General features: G+C 59.6%; 1 protein-coding gene across 6 annotated transcripts; it reads right to left on the bottom strand.

Moving 5' to 3' along the window:
- Positions 1–65: 65 nt before the first annotated feature.
- LOC132685818 (receptor-type tyrosine-protein phosphatase V-like) lies at positions 66–20,766 on the bottom strand. 6 transcript variants are annotated; one of them, XM_078440823.2, is made up of 35 exons: positions 20,392–20,764; positions 19,893–19,983; positions 18,169–18,233; positions 17,771–17,819; positions 17,320–17,592; positions 16,842–17,111; positions 16,378–16,641; positions 15,264–15,518; positions 14,917–15,162; positions 14,477–14,752; positions 13,223–13,495; positions 11,153–11,416; positions 10,688–10,954; positions 10,088–10,369; positions 9,615–9,755; positions 9,124–9,334; positions 8,583–8,650; positions 7,511–7,637; positions 7,342–7,389; positions 6,604–6,697; positions 6,333–6,423; positions 6,148–6,224; positions 5,022–5,156; positions 3,902–4,024; positions 3,176–3,336; positions 2,951–3,086; positions 2,503–2,570; positions 2,253–2,340; positions 2,058–2,136; positions 1,890–1,966; positions 1,623–1,751; positions 1,295–1,405; positions 1,028–1,188; positions 523–658; positions 66–300 (listed from the first exon to the last, which is right to left on the bottom strand). In XM_078440823.2, exons 3-35 carry the CDS (start codon positions 18,223–18,225, stop codon positions 241–243), a joined length of 5,097 nt encoding a protein of 1,698 aa, XP_078296949.2. In that variant the 5' UTR covers positions 18,226–18,233; positions 19,893–19,983; positions 20,392–20,764; the 3' UTR covers positions 66–240. The 6 variants fall into 6 exon arrangements, with proteins under 6 accessions (XP_078296949.2, XP_078296948.2, XP_078296947.2 ...); XM_078440822.2 differs by having other exon boundaries at positions 2,253–2,409; positions 5,067–5,156; positions 20,392–20,763; XM_078440821.2 differs by having other exon boundaries at positions 2,253–2,409; positions 20,392–20,762.
- Positions 20,767–23,380: the final 2,614 nt, after the last annotated feature.

Genomic DNA, 23,380 nt, shown 5'->3' with positions numbered 1-23,380 from the left:
TCGGGCAAGTCTTTGAGGCCATTTCTTTCCTCCTTGGAGGGTGGACGGACGGAACACACTCAGTCTCAGGTTGAGCACATTCTTTATTGCTCACCTCTCCCCCTTCACGGCACAGGGTCCAGCGTGCAGGAGGCCCTCCCAGTGAAACCCGGCCCCAGCGGGCTTGCTGAGGCTGATTGGCACTGACCAACAGGGCACAGACCTCTTCTGCTCCCGCACAGCACAGCCACCAGTGCTGACTCAAGGCAGCCCGTCCGTGAGCACTCTGTTCAGACAGTCGTAGAGGTATATGTACTGCTCCTGGTGGCAGACGTCGGGGTAAGGAGCGTCACCCTGACTGCCCAAATCTGATGCCGAAGGCCTCCCTTGTGTCTCCTAACCCTTAGGGTTCCATCTGGGAGCATCGTGGTCCCCCGCACCACCTGGTGACTCCCCAGAGAGTGCTGCCTAGAGATGGCTCCTAGAACCTTCCCTACCCCCTTCCTCACTCCCTCCCACAACTAAGCCCTGGTGGCCTCTCACCAGCGTTGGGGTCATGAGGCCACAGGCCTGTGACTGCTGCAAGGCCACGTTAAAGATGTCCACGGTGCACTCAGCCCCCGCCTGCTGCAGCAGCTGGTCCATGGCCAGGAAGGTGCCCAGCTGAGCCACACCCTTGCTGCAATTGACCTTGAGTTAGATAGGGCATGGGAGCGGGGTGGGGGAGGGGGCGGTGCAGAGAAAGCTGGGGTATCCAGGTATATGGGGAAACCCAACGCGGGCCTGGGGACTGGGAAGGGGACACCGGGTGCCTGGTGAGCCAGCCAGTTTGGGCCCAAGCAGGGAGGGGGTATATTCCTAAAAGATGTCATATTCCCAGAAGATATCCAGGCAGAGTAAGGAGACAGGAGCACTGGGAGACTGTGTAGACCGTGTCCTTTTGACCCGTGACCCAAGCAGGGCTCAGTGGGATAGATGTGAGGCCCTGCTGGAGAGGCAGTGAGGGGATCCTGGCACCCACACCCCCCAGGCTTTTGTCCCGCAGCACCTGGAGTGGCTCAGCAGTGTGCCTGGCTTCATCGTGTCCCGAGAGCAGCACCGGCCCACGGCGGCCAAGAAGGGTAACAGGGTGGTGGCAGGGAGCTCACGCCCCGGCTCCCAGCACGGAAACAGCAGCCTCTGCACCTGCCTCTCCTTCCTGCTCTCCCCCTGGGGACAAAGGCAGTGGCACTGGTGCCAGGGAGGAGCAGAGGAAAACAGCACAGGACTCCTCCACAGAACCCACCACCCCACACCCTGCGGCCCCAGCACCTACATGTGTGACCCTCAGGAGGGTACAGGGCCAGCCCGCTGTGCTGCTCTCAGCCACCCAGTGCACTGTCACCATGTCTGTGACAACGGGCTGCTTCTCCGTCGGCCAGAACGCCTGTCGCCGGGACCAAGTCAGGGCTGCTCAGGAGGCTTCCCGAGCTCTCTGCCCACACACCCTGCCCACAGGCCCGCCACACCACGACCTCCACCTCCCACCCCTGTCCCAGCTCCCGAGGCTTCCACCCTGACTGCCATCTGATGCCGAAGGCCTTCCTTGTGTCTCCTAACCCTTAGGTTAGGGTTAGGGTTAGGGGTCTTTCTGTCCCCCTCACCTTCTCCCAGGTGTCAGGTGGGCACAGGGAGACCAGCACATGGGCCCTATGCTCCCACACCAGCTCCCAGAACTCCTCGGGTCCTGCAGGGCCAGTCAGCACAACGTGGTCATGTCCAGAAGGCCCACCCTGCAGAGCACAACTCATTGGCTCCCAGGGACTGAGGGTGCCCCCTGCTCACCACAGCTCTAGGGCCCCCAGAGACCCCAGCTCCAGCTTAATAAGCGCAAATGATCAGAGAGGGCAAGTAATAGGGCATCATCTCACAGGGAAGAGCCAGGCTTCGAGCATCTCATTAGGGGGACTTTCCTCCACCGGAGAAAACCGCACTTGAGAAGAATCATCTGAGGGAAGATGGCGAGGGTGAGGCTGCCTGAGGCCCTCTTCCCCGGGGCCCCGGGGCCGCCCGCCCACCCACAGTCCGCGGGCACTCACAGGCGACCGTGCTGTCCTGCTTATGGCCAGGAGGGGGCGCGGAAGAGTCAGCCTCGTCCTTGATGGCCTGCAGCAGGAGCTGCGGGGGCGAAGGAGATGCGCTTAGGGCGCTCCGCGGGACGGAACCCACAGAAAGTGCTGTCTGGGCAAGGACAGCCCCCTCAGCTGTCACCCACCCCCTGGTCTGAAACACACCTTGTACTCTTTCAAGAAGCCGGCGTTGGCATTGGCCGCCCTCCTGGCGCAGGCCTCTGCGAAGTTCATCACCGAGATGGGCTGGGACCTGGGGGAGGGGCGGAGAGGGGAGGAGGCACTCGGGGTTCCCCAGCTCCCGCTTCTGGTCTTCTCAGCTCTGCCCATGGATAGGATCAGGGGCCTGTTGGTGGGAGGGCACAGGGAACCCGTGCCCCCACCCCACAAGGGCCCCAGGGGAGCTGCAACTCACTCAGGGGTGTCAGAGGGCGCTTCCAGAATCTTGTTCAGGAGGCAATTGTGCAGGAAGATGTATTGGGTCTGACAGGAGGAGGAGGAGTCAGTCTGCTAAGGCAGTATGGCCCAGCAGGGAGATTTTCCAAGGGCCCAACCGGCAAGACAGGGCTGGGGTGAGGGGGGGTGGGCCATTTGGGACCTTGCCCACGCTGTCGCTGTCGCACAGCATCAAAGCCGCCAGAGGCCTGCCCCACCTCCCCTTTGACAGAAAGGGAAACAGAAGCCCAGATAGGATGGCGACACGGTAAAGCCCCGCCCCCCAGGTCCTCAGTGTCCCCCCAGAGTTCCTTTCCTTGGCCCCTCCAGACTCAATGTGGCCTCCCCCCCCCCCCGCCCCCCACAACCCACCTCCCGCCCACTCCTTCAGGACCCTGGCTGCCCCGCCCAGCCTGTCGAGCCCTCACCGGGGTCTGGATCATGAGGGGCCGGTACAGCCGCAGCGCATACACAGCGTTGAACACGTCTACCGCCTGCTCCTCCTCCAGCTGCTGCAGCAGCCTTGACAGGGCCACGAAGGTGCCCGTGCGGCCCACGCCCGCACTGTGGGGACAGCCCTGGGCTGAGCCCTGCCCGAGGTCCCAGAGCCCCGCCTCCCCTGCCTCCCCTCAGGCCCGCCCACCTGCCCTCACCTGCAGTGCACCAGGATGGGGCCGGTGCCCTGGGTGGCCCGGGCCTGCTCCCGTACCAGTTCCACGAAGGAGAGCAGGGAGTCGGGGGCCTCAGGGACGCTGTGGTCAGGCCAGGTGGTGAATTGCAGCTGCTTCACCCTCCGCTGCTGCTGCTGGGTAATCTGGGAACGGGAAGGGACGGGAGCAGGGGTCCCTGGCCTCAGCCCTTCGGCTTTCTTCACCAGATCCCTGAGGGCAGGGCGACTGATACCTCCACCCTCAGCGGGGTGACAGCTAAACCTGCCCCTCAGATCGCATGCTTCCCTTGACCCCTTCATTCTCCAGCCTCCTGAGTAGCGTCGGCCTATAGGGGATGCCCAGGCAGAGGGGTGAGGCCAGTCCCTGGCTCTCGTGCCCCAGGAGGTCACAGCCTGGCAAGGCTGATGGGCACAAGGGGTGAGGGGTGAAGCAGGGAGCCCCGAACTGAGTGCAGGGCAAGGGAGGGCAGGGCAGAAACCGTCACTTCACCCTGTTCTACCTTTGACGCACTGCGTCGCTTCGGATAACACTTTAACCTTCCCTGTGCCTCCCTACCCCCTCCCTAACCAACTTCCCTGGACAGGCAGGGGCTGAGTGCTTGCAATTCTCAGAAGGAAGGAGGCCAGGGGACGCAGGAGGTGAGGCAACCTTCTCAGAGTCTCAGCTCGAATGCCCGCCCCACCCTGCCGTGTCCCCTGGGGCACACACATGCTGCAGCTGCAATTCCCGCTTGGTCCACTCTTCCTCGGGCTCCTCAGCCAGCAGGTGGATGGTGATGTGACCATGGGTGACAGGGGTAGGGTCTGCTGGCCAGTAATGCTCACACAGCACCTAGGGCCAGAGGGTCGGAGCAAGGGTGTGGGGTGGCTGTGGGCCCAGCCTCATTACTGCCACCCCTGGTTTATCCGGACCACCCCCCCCCCCCCACACACACACACACAGTCATCTTTCTGGTCTCTGCCACCCTGTTGAAATTCTGCTCTCTGTACAAACCTGAGTCCCCCGCTACCTCATCCAGAAGCTTCTCTGTTCTGGCTGGCCTCCAGCACCATCACCCCCACACCTCCCATATGACCCTTAAGACTTCAAGGCAGCTGTTGGGCTCCTTTACAAAATTGGATGCCTTTATTTAGGGCTGCCTGGCCTTGCCTCACTGCTTCAGCTGGAGGACAAACTCAGCAGGTGCTCTCTCTGTCCCTGGGCTCTGCATTGAGCAGGCACAGAAGAGACATCCATCCACCAGGCTTGTTGAAAGAAAGGATGCAGAACGCCCATCCTGAGACAGTCCGTACCCCATTCTTTCCCCCCCAACGCCTTTGCCCCCCTCTGCCTAGAACAAGAGCAAGTGGAAATAATGAGATACAGCAGAGGTGAGGGGCGCTTGGGTGGCTCGGTCAGTTAAGCACCAGACTCTTGATTTTGGCTCAGGTCATGATCTCACAGTTCATGGGTTCAAGCCCCACATTGGGCTCCGCGCTCACAGTGCTGAGCTTGCTTGGAATTCTCTCTCCCTCTCTCTGTCTGCTCCTCCCCAACTTGTGCTTTCATTCTCTCAAAATAAATAAATAAGAACTTAAAAAAGGGGGGGGGGGAGAAAGAAACAGCAGAGGTCAGAGGAAACGGAGTCAACCGGGGAGCTTGAGTACCTGGTCCCTCTAACTGCCTCCCATTCTGGGTGGCCTTAGGGACCCCTACCAACCTCCAGGACTGATTGGCCTCTCTCAGGCCTCACCCACCTTCCCAGACCTAAGATGGCAAGGGGAGAACTCCTGTAAGGAGAACATGCGCCACCCCGTGGCCACTCTAGGAAACTGCAAGGCATGCTCACCCTCCCATTCTCCATGCCCACGGTCAGCATGACAATGATGCGGACCTGCTGCTCCCACACAAGCCGCCAGAAGTCCTCCAGAGTTTTCTTGAGAGGGCCCTGGGTGGCAATAAATTCCTGCGGGTGGCTGTAGCCCTGGGGAGTGCAGAAGACAGGAGCATGTTAATTGGTGACACTTCGGTCCCCCAGGCCCCACGGGGCACACAGCAGTAAATGTCCCGTGTGCGATTTCCAGGAGGGAGGAGAGTGTGCCTACACGTGTGCACATGACCACATGTGTGCGCCAAGAATCCAAACCAGGAGGGGTGGCTTCAGAGACACCACCAGCACCCCAGCGCCACCTTGAAGGGGCAAGAAAAGCCCACATGAGAGTAAGAAAGTACTAATGTGACAGAAATAGTCTCCCCAGTCCAACCTGTTCACCAACCCCCTTCTGAAACCAAACTCCACGTTTCTCCCATGCTCAAAAATCTTCTGCAGCTCCCATGGCCCAGCAAGTAAAATCCAAAGCCCTTAGCTTAACAATCAAGCCCCTCCTTCATCCGGGCCCAATCTACCTGTGCTGTCTCACCTCCCCCAACCCGGCACCCCAGCCCCACGCTGTCTGTGCGTGTGCACCCAGCTGTTCTCTGGCTGTTCTTTCCAACCTTTCCCCTCTTTCGTCTTTTATCAAAATTCTACTCATCCGTCAAGAGATTACACGTCCCCTCCTCCAGGAAGCCTTTCTTGACTCCTCGAGTGGACTGAATTTCTCCTTCTTTCATGTTCTCTGAATACCACTCTTCTCCCCTTAATACAGCACTCGTCACACTGAGTGGTAGATGTGACACACACAGGCAGCGCATGTGTGCCTGTCTCACACACACACACACACACACACACACACACACACAGTGTGCTGCTTTGAAGGCAAGAATACAGGTAGCCAGCTCTGACTCCGACAGGCCCAGCACAGTGCCTGGCACACAGTAGGCCCTCAATAAATACGTGCCAGGTCGACCTAAAGGAACACAAGCTGGTGATCTTCATGGACGACTGCTACAGCCAGGGTAGGACAGCGTGTCCTGCAAAGCAGCCAGTCTCCCGAACGGACACACCCACAGCCAGCTCTGAAGGTGGCCCTTACCGGGATGAAGTTGGCATTGATGTAGTCGGAGTGGGGCTCTCCCTCCAGCTGGGTCAGCCTGACCCGGGAGTGATCATCTGCAGAGGGAAAAACTGTGTGTGCAGTGCCCGGGCATAGGGAGCACCCCCCACCGCCCCCCACCCCCGTCCAGGCCCAGCCCCGGCCATCTGCTCGCCGGCACTCACAGGGTAGCACGTGCGGGTAACGGTTCTTGGTGGCATTGGCGGGGTGCTCCGCCTCCAGCCTGGGCTGCTCCTTGCCCACCTCCTTCAGCTCCTGCAGAGATCGGGCCAGGCGCTGCTTTCTGAAGTGGACCCATCTCTCCCCACACCAGGGGAGGGACAGGGGTGGGGTGTGCACAGCTGGGAGCTCCCCCCAGACTTCAGGGCAGGCCCAGCCCAACCTAGATGGCCCAGGTCCTCTCTGCTCCGAGCCCGAGGGCAGCAGAGGCCTTACCTCAAATTCCTGAAAGAAAGCCTGGTGAGCGTGCGCACTCTTGGCCTCAAAACTCTGCCGGAAGCTTTGGATAGGGATTGGCCGATGGGTCCGCCTGGTGGAAGAGGGAGGGAGTGGGCCCGTGGTAGGGTCCTGCCCTGAGCTCAGTGGATAGTTGGAACACCCCCTGGAATGGAGCCGGCACGCATTTTTCCGCACACGCAGATGCACAGCCTGGGCCGCCAGCCCCCAGTGCAGAAAGACAGACAAGGGGACAGACGGAGGAGGGCAGAGCAGACAGGATCTACATGTGAAGGCACACACGAGGCTTTCAGCCCCTGCCACCATCACCGGTTCTGAGGAGGGCTTCTGTGCATAGTCGATGCTCACCGATGTGGGTTCGACATGAAGTCGGTATAGGGGAGCACAGGAGGGACCAGAGGAGAGAATTACAGATCTAACATCACCGGGGAAAGAAAGAGATTCGGCCTGATATCGCCCAGTTGTCAGGGGTAAGGTGAGGACTGGAGTAGGTGAATTGGGAGGAGGGGGAGGAGGCTGAACGGGCAGAGAGGAGCCACATGAGCTCTAGGGTTGGAGAAAAGGCCTCGTGAAGGTGTGACAGAGCTGTGAGGTGACGGACAAGGGAGTCCCGGAGGCGCAGGCTGCTGGGGAGACTGGGCGATGCCACGATGACCCGTGCCAGGCATGGCCACACTGCCCAGCACACCACGAGGAGACATGGGAAAGTGCCCTCACCGCAGGTTGTAAGCTGTCAGCTCTTGGGAAAACCGACTCTTCTCTGCCCTGCAAAGGATGAAGAGGCGTGTGGGAGGGAGCCCAACGGGGCAGGGGCACGGGGAGCTTCTTGGGGAAGAAGCCATTCCTCCCCCAGCCATGCTGGCCCCCAGCCTTCGCTCTTACTCACCTCTGTCCCTTCACCCTCCTCCAGTACAGCAGGCCCAGCAGGGCACAGATTGTGAGGACACAGCCCATCATGATGCCCACTGCCGCTGGGAGGGACACGGCTACCCTGGAGACACTGGCCCTGGGCTCTATGAAGTGCAAAGGGAGAGTAGAGTAGAGTAGCCTTGTCCCACTGTTCTGTGGTGACCGGACTTGAGAGCCTCTGGGAGGAGCGCACAGTGACAACCCCCCTCAGAAGTCCCAAATACCACCCGAGGCCAGAAATGGCTGCCAGGGGGACCATCCTGCATGGGGACTGAAAATGCCCAGCAAGCTCTCCCTGCCCCGGGCTTCTGAGCTTGCCCCAAAGGCTCTACTCCCCTCCCTGACACCCTCAAAGAAAAGAAGAGGGTAGGGAGCTGGCTTCCTGGACCTTCTAGAACTACACTGTCCAATATGGTAGCCACTAGCCACATGGGGCCATGGAGTGCTTGAAATATGGCTACTCCAAATTAAGCTTTGCTATGAGCATGAAATACACATAGAATTTCGAAGACTTAGTAATAAAGAAAAGAATGTAAAATACCTCATTAAGAATTTTTTTAATTGATCACATGTTGATATGATAATATTGATAGCTTAGTTTAAATAAAATGTTCCTAAAACTAATTTCACCTGTTTTATTTTTACCTGTTTAACACAGCTACTAGGGAATATTAACTTACATATGTGGTTCACCCTTGTGACTTGCCTTATGTTTCTATTGGAGAGTGCTGTTCTAGAATCCCAGTGGCCTGGGAGCGACAGCACAGAGTGGGGCAGTGCAGGAAGGTAGTGTGATCGCGGGCAGTGACAACCCCTTTCATTAATGCCTCGCCCCCCCCCCCCCAGCCCACCCAGGCCAAGTCAGGTGCTAGCAGTACCTTCAGCATTGGCTCTGGGTCTCCCAGCTCTGCTGGGCAGGACGTGCCCTCCCTGGAATCCAAGCTCAATCCTACCCGTTGCCGGTTGGGGACGAGCCCAGAACAGGGGGTCCCAGCACTCTTCCCCTGCCCCGGGGCCCAGCTGGAACCCTAGCCAGGTGTCCACCCTACCTGAGAAGGCTGAGAAGGAGATAACGGTCTCAGGAGGGCTGTATCTGGTAAAGGCCACGACACTGAACCTGGGGCAGAGAAACAGGACCTTCTGTTCTGGAGGGGCAAACAAAGAGGGCAAAGCCCCTCCCGAGACACTGAGTCATTAACAATAGACACTCAGAGAGTGAGAGCCTCTCTCCACACCTGTTAAGAGGTTATGTGTCACGCTACCTGAACAAGCTACCCCTGACTTCTTCTCAATCTTCCCTTCCCACAGCAAGAAGCCCTAACATAGGTACCTAAACATCCTTAGAAAGCTGAAACAGAATCCACCCCCCCCCCGCCTTTTTTTCCTGAAAAAAAGAACCATGTAACAGATGGGTGTTTTCCTTTTTGCCTTGCCTACCAGGGAGCCCAGTCAAAATAACTCTGTGGACCCATTTGTGGGCCAACAAATGCTTTCTCTTCGTAAGTCAGTCCAGATCTTTTGCAGAGGGAATGTGCAAACAACCCATCAGTGGAAGTTAAAAGCCCCCGCCCCCTCAGTCTTAGCCCTCACCGATACTGGGAACCTGGCTTGAGTTGCCCGTTACAGATCTCCTGGGTCTGGCCACAGTCCTCTGTACCCATAGGCACCATCCAGGATCTCGGCACAGCCCAGGGCCCTGGGTAGAAGGGGTTGGGGAGCAGGATGGCCAGGTAGGAGTCCTGTCCTCCATAGTAGTGGTCATACCACGTGTGGTTGATGGCTTCCTGGGGAGGCCGCACCACTACAGAGGAACAAGAAAGGGGCAGTGCAAGGGCAGCAGTGAGACTGAAGCCTCTCTCCCTGCCCACAAAGCGGCTACCCTGTTTCTCTAGCATGTTCCCACCATGCATAGCACAACATCAGCCCTATCTTTAAGAATGTTCTGGGTCTCTCTTCCTACTCCAGCACTCATGCCAGCCACAGGCATTTCACCTAAGCGGTCCATATCTGGACCCTCCCCCCCCCCATCCCATGCCAGGCAATAGCCAGGGTCTCCCATCCCCTCCTGGCCCAGGACTCACGTGACATGTTGGTGGTAGCAATGATGCCGTACCACTGGATCTGCCCATCGTCCTGGCCAAACATACCCCGTGTGATCATCACTCCCATCCCCGCCTCAGGCTCCAGCTGGGGGGCTGCAGCTAAGTCCGGGGGGCGCCAGCCTGGGGATGGAGAGGAGAAGAGTGAGGTCCTAACTAGGTGCCAGTGGCCAAGGGCAGGGGCCATGCTGTCACATCCCCAGCACCTCTTACGGTGCCTGGCAACCAGTGCCTGATGGGTGCAACTAAATAAGAACCAGGAGACCCCTGGGCCGGGGTGCCGGCGGTGAGGCCCCATACTATGGCATCTGGATCAGGGCCAGAGGAAGGCTTGGGAGTTGGGGGACAGGGAGAGTCCCCGGCAGTGAGGGCCACGGCAGTGAGAACCCCAGCGGTGATGTTGGAGGAAGGCTAAGGGAGCGGAGGGGGCTCCGGAGACGGTGGAAAGGGCTTACCCTCTGCAGAAGTGGCGCACAGCAGGGTGACCACACGACTCCACAGACCATTCCGGCCCAGCACAGTGAGACTGATGCGATAGGAAGCAGCGGGCAGCAGGCCGGGCAACAGGAGGGCATCCCCGGAGGTGTTAGCCTGGAAGACGATGTGAGCATGCCCTCCCGCAGCCAGATGTTCTGCCACCACCAGACAGGTGTCCACATCCCCCGAGGGCATCATCCAGTGCAGGGCCAGGCGAGTGGCCTCGGGCTGGCACTGCACATCCTCCACGGGGCCAGGCTCTGTGGGAAGCAAAGGTTCTGCGCTGTGTGGGGGTTGGTGCACCCCAAGAGGCTGGCATCTGGGGCGGCAGCTGTCAGAATCAGCAGGTACAAAGGGACTGGGCATTTATGTTCACAGGAAGAGGCCCTGGCCACACAGAGAAACAACTTCTCCTTTGGGCATCACTGCCCATCTGGAGAAGCACAGGAAGCATATCCCTGGGGAAGGGGTGGGTAAGCCCCCACCGGAGGGGAGCAGGTGGCTCTGAATAGAATGGACAGCGTCGCAGCCCGGACTGGAGCCTCCCGCTCCTCCTCCCCCGACACACACCAACATACCAATAGGCAGCACGACGGGGTGAGTGGACGCCTGGAGTGGCCCCGCCTGGCACAGCACTGACAGGGACAGATGGCGTCCAGGTGTGAGGTCCCTTAGAACGAGGAGGGCTTGGCCGAGAGCCAGGGGCTGCTCCCAGGAGAGGTGGTCGGCCTCTGAGAGTTGGGCATGGCACACCCCCTGCCCCAGGGGGCCACCGGCCCAGGCCAGGTTGATTACGGCACTGCCCGCCTGCATCGACACCAACAGCTCATTGGGCACGAGCGGGGCTGTGGAGGGAAAGAGAGCCGGTGAACCAAGCTGCGTGGGGTGCGTGAGGCTGCAAGCTCGCTGGCTCCAGGCAAGGCCCTCGGGTGCGGAATTTGGGAGATGGGACTAGAGTGGCGGCTAAGAAAAGAATCCAGGGGTCTCAGAGGCAGCCCTGCCCGCCTCTCCTCCCCTCATTGCCTTTCCCAGCCGCGACTCACAGGTCCAGCCAGAGACATTGGCTGCTGCGGTGCCGAGAGGCCCAGCCTGCGACATGATCTCCACCTCGTACTGAGTGCCTGGGGTCAGAGCTGAGAAGCTTGTGCTGTCCACCTCGGGTCCCACGGTGCTGGCGCTTGCCTGGGCACCCGCCTGGTACAGAGTCACCTGGTAGCTGTCTCGCGCCCCGGGAGCATGCACCCAGGATGCCCGGAGCTGGGTGGGACCTTCAGTGGTCACGTTCACCAGAGGAGGGGCGAGGGGGGCTGTGGGGAGAGCAAGATATGGGAAGGTGGGGAAGAAGAGAGGTGCTGTGGGCCAAACTATGTCCCCCCGAAATTCATGTTGAGGTCCTAACCCCCAGAATACGACTGTTTGGGGGCATAAGATCTTCAAAGGGGTAATTAAGTGACGTCATGAGGATGGAACCCTAATCCACTACGACCGGGGTCCTCATAAGAAGAGGAAATCTGGACACAGACACGCACGGAGGGAAGACTGTGTGAAGACACAGGGAGAAGGGGGCTGTCTGCAAACCAAGGACAGGGGCCTGGGACAGAAACTGCCGTCCTCAATCTTGCCAACTCATTGAGCTCAGATCTCCAGCCTCTGGAACTGTGAGACAATTAATTTCTGCTGTTTAAGCCCCCAGCCTGTGGTGCTGTGTTATGGCACCCCGGACAAACGAATACAGAAGAAAAGAATGCAAACCACATCTCTGGCTCCCTCCTCCCTCCTGTGTCCCTCCATCCTTCCCAGGCCGGGAAGCACCAGCTCAGGCCGACAGCAGGGCCCGCTCAAACAGTACTGCATGAACACATTAACCCCTTCCCCTCCCAAAGCAGCCAGGCCTCTCGGAGGCAGGGCTGGACGGGGCAGCACCAGCCCCTGTACCCAAACAGCTTTGCAAGACCCCCTGAGTGACTGGGCAGGTTCTCAAGGACAGGCAAAGTCTGGGGGCCCAAGCTGCGCCCCTTCACCCTCAGCTGGAGCCCAGGCCCTGGAGCCACATAAGCCTGGCCCAGTCACCCAGCCAACACCTCCTCTGCAAATGGGGAAACTGAGGCTCACAGAGGGACAACGTTTGCTCTAGGGACTGGGCCATAGCTAAAACCCAGGTCTCCTGCCTCCTAGGCCGGTGCTCTTTCCAGCTTCCTCTCAGACCTGTCTGAGGTCACGTGGTCCCTGGGAGGAATCAGGAGGACAGAGCAGGGGGTGGGGGAGTCACCACCCTGGAGAAGGATGATTCTGAGGGTGGGGGAAGGGGTGACAGCAGCTATACTTTGGCTCTAGCAAGAATGCAGCACTCAGAGAAGGCAGAAGGAACGAGGCCGGTGTGAGAGGGAGCTTCCAAACCCAGGTCTATGGCTGTGGAGGCTCCACGGGAGAAGGAGAGAGCTCCGCTGTGTGCTGCTCAGTGTGTCCCATGCTTCAGTAACTGCGTGACCCTGTCCAGCACCGGCACCCTCCCCCACTCCTCTCTGGAGGTTAGCGTGCGGCTAGGAGCACAGACTCTGGGTCACAGTGTCAGAAATGGAATCCCGACTCCCCACTTAGGGCTGAGGAACCCAGGACAAGTCACTTTGCTCATCTGCGCCTCAGTTTCCTGATCTGTGAAATGGGCAGAGCCATAGTAGCCACTTCCTAGGCTGGTTGTCATGAGGAGGAAATGAGAGAACATGGGGAGAACACTTAGCAAAGGGCCCAGTGAACACGAGTCACTGCTGTCGCTATCAAACACTCCCAGCCCAGGGGGAGCTCGAGGCTGGGTCCTGCGTCCCTTCCCCACTGCTCCCCACTCCCGCACTGGCCATATGAGAGCCTGGAGAGTGGCACGGCCCAGCCACTGTACAAGAGCAAGCCCCTGGGTTCTGCCCACCTTCCAGGATCCCTGGGGATTCCCAGTTAGGGATGTCCTGGTGCCTAGAGATCAGGGATCAACCACAGTCAACCCAGCTGCCTGCGCACAGATGATGAAGAGGTCAAGGGGAGCACGCAGCCCCCCTCGCCCCGCTGGGGAATCCAACCAGCAAGGGTGGCCAGGAAGGAAGGGGTGTGCAGGGGGCACTCACGCATCCAGCCGGTGGCATTGGTGCTGCTGCTCTCATCTGGGCCCCTCAAGGTGGCCAGCTGAACCAGGAACGCGGTGCCTGGGGGCAGCTGGGTCCAGGAGAAGTTCTGAGTCTCGGGAGCCAGAGCTTCCTTGCTTTCCAGAGTCAGGGGCCTCAGGCGGTAAAGCCGCAGCTGGAAGCCATCCCTGCCCCCAGGCGGGGGACTCCAGGAGGCGGTCAGGGCAGGAGGCTGGGTGGCAAGGCCCAGGCTCAAGTTGGCAGGAGGAACAGGGACTGCAAGGTCAAGGAAGAAATAGATTTGGAATGACGCAAACCCCCTGCCCTTGTCTTCCCTGCCTCCCCTTCCCCTGGGCACCAAGAGAGCCCCAAACACTGCCAGCTTACAAATCCAGCTCCCTCCCCACACGGTCAGCTCCTTGACAGTGTGATGTCTGGCTCACAGGATCCCCACAAGGCTCAGGACCCACCTAAATGTTTAACCCTTTGGGTCCTGGTCTCTAGCTCATCGGCTGACCTTCAGTGCCTGCAAGCTCATTCTCTCTCTCTCTCCTTCTCTGTCTCTGTCTCTCCCTCTCCCCTCTCCTCCTCCCTCTTCCTCTCTCTCCTGAGGGCCTTGGTGCATGCTTAGCCTCTCCATAAAGCCCCTCTCTGTCCGACTCAGACTACAAGCTTCTCAGTTCACTCTCCTTCTCCTCCTCCTTCAGGAAGCCTTCCCTGATTCCCTAAGCAGGCTTCCCTTCTGTAAGTCCTACAAGATTAGACCGAACCACATAAACTTCCCATTAGTCATCAATTTTAACCTATAAGAACACAATTGCATGTGATTTGAAATACGTTGTACATATTCCCATCATACATTTATGTTTTTTATATGATCTGTAAAATAATACACATTATATATGTGTATGCACATATATGTATTTATACATATATTTATATAGCCTCTGTTTACTTGTCAATATTCCTAGACTGTCTTGTTCATAATGTTTAGCCTCAGCACCTAGTCCCATACCTAAAAAATGGGAAGCATTCATTAAATGTGTGTTGAATAGATGGATAGATGGGCGGATGGCCGCCCAAATGGTAGGAGGTGGAAAATGCTTGCCAATAGATTCCTGAAAGGCCCACCTTGGATGGACACGGGACCGTCTAAGTCAAGAGGAGGCACGCAGAAGAGCGGACAGTAAGGGAAGCTGGGCCCCCACCCCCACTGTCCTGGGCTGGCCTCCCAGAGGCTGAAGCCAGGGAACTCACGGGTGCAGGCACGGGTCCTTTGGATGGGGGAGCTGAGGTTCCCTGCCCAGGTCCACACTGACACAGTGTAGCAGGAGCCGGGCACTAGACCCCTCAGAGTCAGGCTGGAATTGTCTGGTCCCAAGTCAATAAGACTGTCTGGTGACCTCTGGCTGCCCTCCAGATGCCAGGTGACCCTGTAGCCTTCTTGCCACCCTGGTGCTGGGGCCCAACCAATGGTCAGGTCAGAGGGGCTGCCCCTGCCAGTGACATCCAGTGACTGTGGTGCCAGGAGCTCTGAAGAGAGGGACAGTTTGGTAAGGGGGCCATACTGCGTCTGTGGCCCCGTGAAGCCCTTTCCCAGCTCTTCTGAGCCTCCCCTCTACCCAGATTTCCCTCCCCAGGGCAAGGCCTCCCCCGCCCCCGCTCCGCAGGGTCAGGGGACAGTGGCTGACACTCACTTGTATGGCTTGTGGGGCTCTGGGTAGTGTTTCCCAGAGACGAGACAATGTCCACCTGGTAGTTGGCCCCAGGCCCCAGCTCACGCAAAGCGACCTGCGTGGAAGCAGGTGGCACGGAGATGTTTCCGAGGAGGCTTGGGTTTCCCTCAGTGTAGAGCAGTGCCCGCCTCCTGGGCTCCCTGGTGGCCCCCAACCCATCCAGCTGCAGTGTGGTCCCATTGCTTTGTCTGGGCTGGGCAGCAGAATCTGCAGAGGATGCAAATTCTGGAGAGTGAGAACCCAGCTGCCACTCAAGGCAGGTGCCCCTGGGCAGGGCCTCATCCTGTTCCCCATCAGCCCAGACTCACCATTCAGCCAGGCACTGGCCCGGGCCCAGGCATCATAGGGCCCGGCCAGGACCCTCAGCTCCAGAGTGTAGGGTCCAGCAGGCAGGGGCCCTGGGAATGTGGCATTGAGGGCTCCGGGACCCAGTGTGATGGTCTTCTCCACCTGCCCACTTAGCCTGAGCAGGTAGCCATCCCGGGCACCAGACCCTGCCTTCCAGCTTGCCCAGAGCTCCGAGAGCAGGGGAATGACCACCAGGTCCAAGGGTGCAGAAGGATCTATGGGTAAAAGGAGAAAACATATGCAGAAAGACCTAAACGGTGGATAAGAAAGATCCTACCCTCCTCACACTAGCTTCTTCCTCCAACACTAGACCACGTCTCATCCAGAGGCCAGCAGCCACCGTTTGCCACGTTCTGGGTGAATTCTGGGATCGGGCCACGGACAACAATAACAGAAATAATAACGTATCAAGTACCAAGCGCATAGATGCCAGCAGGGCACAAAGTACCCTACGCGCAGTATCTCACGTCTACTCCCCACAACGCTGCGAAGAGGGTGCTACTGTCACCAGCCACGTTTAAAGAAACGGAAATTGAGACACGGAGAAGGTAAGTAACTTGTCCAGAGACCCACAGCCAGTGAGAGGCAGAGATGAAATTCAGAACCCAGGCAGTCTGGCTCCTCCACCCGTAGCCCATGCACGACAGTGCTTCTCTGAGCAAAAACATGGCAACGTCAACATGGGCTCTGCAGGCACCCAGCCCGGGCTCAGGTTGGCCTGGTCACTCACAAGCTGCTTGACCTTGGGTCCCTCCTGTCTCTGAACCTCGGCTCCCTCTACCATACACTGGGGATGACATGACTGCGTGGGGCTGGTCTGAGGACTAAATGAGATCATCTGTGGCTGGCACACGAAGGCTTCGAGGGGTGACCACTACACCGCCATCACCTCTTCAGGTGGACACCTGCCACCAGCCAACAGGTGGCGCGCTCCCTCCGTGCCTCATCCCTTCCCCACAGGATTCCAAAGGAACCCCGGCCTCCGCCACGTATATCCCACCCACTCAGCCACAGAAGAGCCGAGGAGCCTCCGCTGTAACCCCCTGGCCCCCCACCCCCACCCCAAGCACTCACAGGTCCACTCGGTGACATTGGGCCCTGCTGCCTGTTGGGGCCCGGCAACAGCACTGAGCGTCAGCTCGTAGCGGGTGCCCGGAGAGAGGTGAAGGAAGGTGTGATTGGAGGCTCCCCGTCTGACTACCGCAGTCAGGCTGGTGCCGCCCAAGAGGTTTGTGAGCATGAGGTGGAACCAGGCTGCCCCCTCAGAGCTGTTCCAGGAGGCTCGCAGGGCATGGGTGCCCAGAGCGTGTAGCACCAGCTGGTGGGGAGACACGGGGGCTGGAAGGGGGATGGAGAGAGCAAAGTCAGGCTTGAGAAAGAGCCCTGGCGTGGGATCCCGGCACCAGCCCTGGCAGCAAGGAAGACTAGAAGCCCAGCTATGTTGGGGCAGGGTTCCCTAGGAGGCTCTGGGCTGCCCCCCCCCCACCACGTCCCACACCAACCGCCTGGTCTGGGCCTTTGCCAGGTGTCTGCCTTACCTGTCCACTGGTGGGCGCTGGTGTTCGCCTGGAGGTTGCCAGCCCAGGTGGTAACCTCCAGAACATACTCGCTACCTGGTAGGAGGTTGCTAAAATTGCAGGCCAGGCTGCCCGGCGGCAGGGAGATGTTACGTGCCACTGTCTGGGATTCTAGGTGGTAGAGGAGAAGTTGGTAGCCATCCTGCCCCCCAGGGGCAGCGCCCCACGAGGCCTCGAGGCTGGACGGGCTCCCAGGGCTACGGAGTTGCAGGTTGCAGACAGGTGATGGGGCTGCAACAGGGGTAGAGAGACGTGCCAAGTTCAGGGCCAAAGGGGCATCATCCCTGTGCCTCAAATGCTTCTAAATGGGTCACGGTACCAGGCATGGTCCTCAGAGACGTTGCCCTCCTTGGCTACCCTGCCCTGTGCCAACCCTGCAGGACAGATACCTCCTGCTCGGATCCCTTGCAATGCCTGCACACTACTCGCCCCCACGCACCAGTGCGGACAGTGAGGATGATGGTGGTATTCTGCCCACAGGGTCCCAGGGCAGTCACTTCCAGCAGGTAGCGACTTCCTGGCACCAGGTCCCGGAACTCAAAGCTGGATGCGTTGGTGTGGGCCTGGAGCTGCGGCCCTTCTGGAGAGCCCAGGGGACTCAGGTGGGTGAGGCGGAGGGCATGGCTGAACTTGTCTGGCCCTGGGGCTCCCCAGCTCAGGAAGAGGCTAGTAGGCCGCCCCTGGCTGCTGACGTTCACTTTCAGAGGCGGTCCTGGGGAAAAGGGGTGCATTCAGAGTCTCCCGATACCCTTTCTCCCCTAAAGAAGGAGGAAAGGCAAAGAAAAAAAAAAGGGCCAGAGCAGAGGCAAGGCCTGGCATGGAGAAACCAACCCTGCACCCCCACTCCCTCCTACCTCCCAGACCTCCTTCCCCCCACTGAAGACACCTACCTCCACTCTCTCTGTCTGGGCTCCTTGCCAGAGTGTGACACTCATGTCCCTATAGGAAGGAGGGAGGAGGGGGGAGGAGATGGGCAGAGGGCTCTGGGGTCCGTGGAAGCCAGCAGGGGACAGGGCCAAGATCAGAGAGAAGGCTGTCCTCTTGTCTGGCACTCCCCCAGACAGGGACAAAAGGGCATCACCCACAGGCACACCCCAAGTTCAGGAGGCAGCCCCACGCAGGCAGAAGCGGTTTGTTCTTTCTGTCCTCTGAGCCAGCGGCTGGGAAGGAACAGCCTCTGCTCTGCCTAATGCAGACCAGCTGTGGGGCCCCACAGAGAGGTGGGAGCCTGGACGGGCCCTGGAGAACAGCTCCCCAGCTGCCTGCCTGCCCCCTGTGCCCACCTCACCTGGACCAAGAAACCCCGGAGCCAGAGGAAGACAGCAAACAGGATTGAGGGCCTCATCCCGATGTCTGTAAAGGAAAGTTAAGAGGCAGCAGGGGTGGAGCCAGTCCCCCCAACCCTCCCCTTGCCCCACTGGCTGGCTGGCTGGCTGGCTGGCTGACTGACGGGCGGACACGGACGGGCAGGCGGGCAAGGGTGGGAAGGCCGAGTTTCAGCGAGATGGCAGGTGGCAGGCAGCCAAAGACCAAGGAGGTGCCTCTCAGTCCGGACCCTAACCCCTCTGCCCACCCAGCCTTGGCAAGATTCAACGAGGGGAGAGCGACCCCGGGGCCCAGAAAGTAGAAGGGCATTGCACCCCGTGGGCTGCAGACAAGCCCGTCTCTCCTTCTGCCTTCCCCGCCTCCACCCCTCCTCCAGCAGTTGAACTTCCAGGGGGGTCTCGGGAAAGACCAAGGCAAGGGATGGCCTCTCGAGTGGGCACACATAGCAAAGGCAGCTGGCTCCCCACTCCCCGACCCCAGAGAGGAGTGTGGTTCTGCCGACCCTATCAATACGTGGCAGATGGATAGAGTGTTTGTCCAGTCGGCGGAGGGGAAGGAGGGTCCCGGTTACATCGCGTGGGTGTGTTGCTGTGGAACGGATGGACCACAGCTGTGGGTGTGTGTCCCCTTCTGTGCACCCACGTGGCACCATGCCCTTGTGGACAGAGGCACAGGAACACATCCTAAAGGCCCTGAGTCACAGCGATTATAGATCTCGAAGAGCCCACCTGGCCCCTGGGACCCATCTGTTCCCACACCCCCACTGCCCAGATGAGGAAGCTGGTCTCCAGAGAGGGGAAGAGCCCGGTCCGAGAAGGCCAGTCCTGCTCCCAACCCCCCGGATTAGGGTCCTCTCAGCTCAGAGCTCTCTGAGGAGCTATTTAAGTCCCTAGGACGTTTGCTTACTTAAGTCCCTTGTCCACATAGATCAGTGGTGCCCACCCCAGCTTCTGCCCGCCCCCCAGCCCCCAGCAGGCTGCAGGCAAGGGGACCTTCCCTGGCACTTGGCCTAGAAGCAGGCCTGCTTCGTTCCAGCCTAAGGCCAGCTACTCACCAGGAACTGCTCACCCATGTGTCCCCACCTCAAGACAGCTGATGGTGGCGAGGGGAGGGGGAGGCAGAACAGAAGGGGAAGAAATGGCTTTGGGCACCCCCCCCTCCCCGCCCCCGGGAAAGGAGCCCAGGAGTTGGCCGCTAACTCAGGAAGTGGGGAGGGGGAATACGCAGAAAACAGGCAGGTATGAAAAGTGAAGGGCAAGGCTGCTTCTTGGGAGCCAGGCTCTCAGGGGCCAGCCCCAGCCTGGGGGGGGGGGGGGGGGGAGGGGTGGCAGGCCCGCAGAGAAACCCACTCAGCCTCCCACTGGTTCAATTCAGAGCCAGGGGCTGCCTGCCCTTCCCCCACTCCACCCAGCCCCAAACCTCAGAGCCACCCACCCAGCCTCTGGATAGGGGCCTGGAAACTGAGCACTGCAGACTCATCAGATTTTCCAGGCCGTGTGTGTGTGTGTGTGTGTGTGTGTGTGTGTGTGTGTGCGCACGCGCACGCACGCACGCGTGTGTACATTCATGCATGTGCTCTTTCAAAGGGCGGGGCGGGGGGGTGCAGAGAGCAACTGGGGAAACTGACGTTAAAGGAGAAGGCCCCAAGAAAGGGCCAACCCTTGTCCCTTCCCCCATCCACCTCACCTGGGGCACCTCTTTCTTTGCTCTTTCTCGCAGAGTCTCAATCAGCAGCAGCAAAGGGGAGAAGTGAGGTGGAAACATCCTAATTCAGAATCTAAGAGAAGCGATGTGTCAAGACGTGGTTGTAGGTAATGGGAGGGGGGGGACGTTGAGACCCTGCTTGAGAGTCGCCACAATAGGGGCCTGTGGGGGACAGCACAGACTCCATAGCTAGTCCTACGGACAGTCCTGGAGAAGGTCCCTGGCCATAGAAAGCACGCCTGCCAGCCACCACCCCCCCCCCCGCCCCCCACCGCCAGCCGTGCTGACAGAAGAGGGAGCTCCAGGGGGGTAGAAAGGTTCTAACAGACAAGATGCAGCCTCCCCAGCCCAAGCCTCTCCATTCAGCAAAAAAAGTACCACAAGGGCTGTGTCTCCTGCCCAGCAACCACTCCCACAGACAAACCCACATCCTCTCCCTAGAGAACTCTTGGGGTCCTCCTGAGATCTGAGAGCACCTTACCGATTCCTTCTGGAGAAAGCCAGCCAGGAGGCAGAGGAGGGGAGGGACAGGTCCAGGCATCCTGGTTCCCAAATGTGAGCCAGCCTGGTCTCTTCCTGCAGCTGTCCCACACAGCTCCTTTCCGGCCCTCCCCCTCCTCTCCCGGGGCCTGAAGCCAGGCCTTGGGCACCCCCCACACCCGGGGGAAGATAATCACCAGGCAGGAGAGGGGCAGGGTGGATCCGGACAGCCAAGTCTCCCACTCTTCCTCCCACACCTCGGGGAAGGTCACCAGGGAGAGGGTAGGCCTAGATCCCTCTGGCCAGGCTGTGGGAAGGCAGCAAAGGGCTGGAGGCAGCAGACTGGTGAGATGTGTGTGTGTGTGTGTGTCGGCAGCCTGGGCACGTGTGTGGATGGACACACTGCATGCGCACACACGTGCATGAGCCGCGAGGGTGTACATATTTATCTGGATGGATGTGTACATGGGGGCATCCAGGGACATCATAGAGGGGGAGGGGGAGGGGAGGGCCCCAGGAAGAAAGGCCCACGTTGTAAAATAGATGTCCATTTCACCAGCTCCAGGCTTGGGAGAAAGGGAGAGACTCTCTTCTGTCCTAAAGTCAGGGACCCGACTTCCAGCAACCTGGAAAAGAATGGGGCTCTTTCCTGGATCTCCAGGCAGGCTGGCCCTGGCTCCCCAGATGCTGAGGTGGTCCTTCAGCACCGGGGGCAGGGGGTATGGGAAAGTCCCTTTCACTGGCAGGTACCCAAAAGGTGTCAGGGAAACTGGGTCGGGCGGGGGATGGGCTTCCGGGATGGCCAGGACAGAGGCAGGGCCCCAGGGCATGCCCGATGAGTCTCCTTCTTTCTTCAGATTTCACACCAGCTGGCCCAGACACGGCCACTCTTCCTAACGGCAATTCTCTGTCCCACCCACCAAGGGTCTCCTCCAGTGTCTCCCTGGCTTCTCCTGGATAAGGCCTCCCAGTTCCCAGCCTCTCTGCCTCCCCCACTCAGCCAGAGGCAAGCAGGCACCTGTAACACCGTGGTAGAAGCGGGCCTAGGCTGGCCCAGGATTTGGGGGTGGGGGTGGTGGAGGACATATGATCCTAGGGCTTCTCCAGAGAAGAATGAAGAGGTCTAGGGAGGGGAGCAAGACCTGTGGAGAGTGCAGGACCCAGGAGTCCTGGCCCCCAGCAGCAGACCCCATACCCAAGAGCCTCCCTTCTGGAATTTGGAATTTTACAGGGTGGCAGCCTTTGCCTCTGGGGCTGGCAGCGGCCTGGCCTGCTCCCTAGGTGCCTCCAAGAAACCAGAACTTCTGAGAATTCCAGATACGGCTGCCCCTGCAAGGGGCTTCTGACCCCGAAAGCAGCGAGTTGTGGCTGGCAGCGCTGGGACTGGGGGATGGCAAGGAGGAGGGCAGTGTGCCCAGGAAGCTCTGTCCCTGCAGGCTAGCTGGACAAAGCGGGGGTCTGTGGGAGAGGAAACACAGACCCTCCCACCGGACACCACTCCCCTGGCCCCCTGCCCTGGCCAGCTTCTCCAGCTCACAGCCCGGCACCACTGGACAGACCAGAGAGGTGCTAGGCACATCCCCCTGGGCAGGGAGGACCCTCATGTGGAGACTGAGCCTCAGGGAGGTTCAGTAACGCACCCAAGGTCACACAGCTAATGGGCCACAATTAAGATTGCACACGGGTCTTTCTGGTTTTCAACTATTGCTATACTTTTTTTTTTGGAGTCAAGGGTGGCTGGAAGCTAAATCCCAACTCTGGAAGGCAAAGCAGTGGCTGGAGTGATGAAGGTTTCAGAGCTGTCTGGGGTCACTCCACCCCGGGGACGGGGAAGGTTCTGGAGGTAGAGTCACTCCCAGAGAACTCCAGGCCTTTCCCCATTCCAGGAGCCTGGCCAGTCTGGGGAGGAGGCGCTGTAGGGTATCTGGGACCATCTGAGGCTTATGGGTGGTGCCCTCACCCCTCCTGGGCTCTAGCCCCACACCTCCATGCGTATCCAGGCATTTCTAAGCAGAGGGCGAGAGGGGTGAGGCAGGAGGCAAAGAGTGACTATTCCCTCACCTCCAAACACACCCAGAGGGAACTGAGAGATCCGCAGGGTCTTGCCTAATGCCGTTACCCCCACCCCCAACCACCCCTCCCATCTCCTGGCCCCCAGCCTCCTTGCTCTTCACCCAAGAGCTCAGCTTCCAGCTCCTCAAACTGCTGCCGGGTGAGCCTTGGGAGGGTAGGGGGTGTGCCCGAGGCCAATGGGGCTCAGACCCCGGAGACCTGGTGGGAACCTGGAGGCACTGGCGGACCAGTGGGGGGAAGGCTCTGCCTGCTTCCTCCTCCCCACCCCTGTGGTATCCTAGCTTCCTGTTCCTGATAACAATCGACAGCTTGGCCCAGTGGGGGTGGCCCTCTTTCTAATCCCCTCCTGCCCCCTTCTTTGATCCCCAGGGCCCCACTGCCCATTAGTGGAGATCCCAGTGGGCTTAGGGGAACAGCTGGAGCAGAGGCCAGCCTCGGGTCGCTTTCCACAGGTTGACCAGGGATTGCCAGGCTCTCCTGCGCTCCGCCCCCCCCCCCCCCCCCGACACACCACACCCTGTTCTGGGTACCACAGCCAACTACTACTCCAGCTCTGATCAGCCTCCTTTCGGGGAAACCACTCCCCAGAGTAAAGAAGGGTCCAGGACCAGCTGGCCCTGGAGGGTCTCCGAAGAGAGCCGGTTCCTGGTCCCCACTTCCAGGAGAAAAGACAGGCGCTGGGAAGCCTCCAGAGCTCCAGAGGGTTATCCCAACCCTCCTCCCCCTTAGGCCAGCAGCAGGCCAGCACCCTCCCCACCGCCCCTCCAGTGTGCCCACCCCCTGTGTCTATTGTAAATCATTCCTTTTCTGCTGTCACCGTTTGACAGCTGAATCAGTAGTGGGAGGAAGAGAGAGGACGAGGATTGCGCGTGTTGGGGCTGGGAAAGGAAGGGTGTTTGGAATGTTACAAGGGAGAA

This window comes from Panthera onca, chromosome F1 (genome assembly GCF_046562875.1).
Source record: "Panthera onca isolate mPanOnc1 chromosome F1, mPanOnc1 haplotype 2, whole genome shotgun sequence".
In the NCBI taxonomy this organism is placed as follows: domain Eukaryota; kingdom Metazoa; phylum Chordata; class Mammalia; order Carnivora; family Felidae; genus Panthera; species Panthera onca.
The sequence above is the reverse complement of the archived record's forward strand: the minus strand, read 5'-3'. Positions and strand labels throughout refer to the sequence as shown.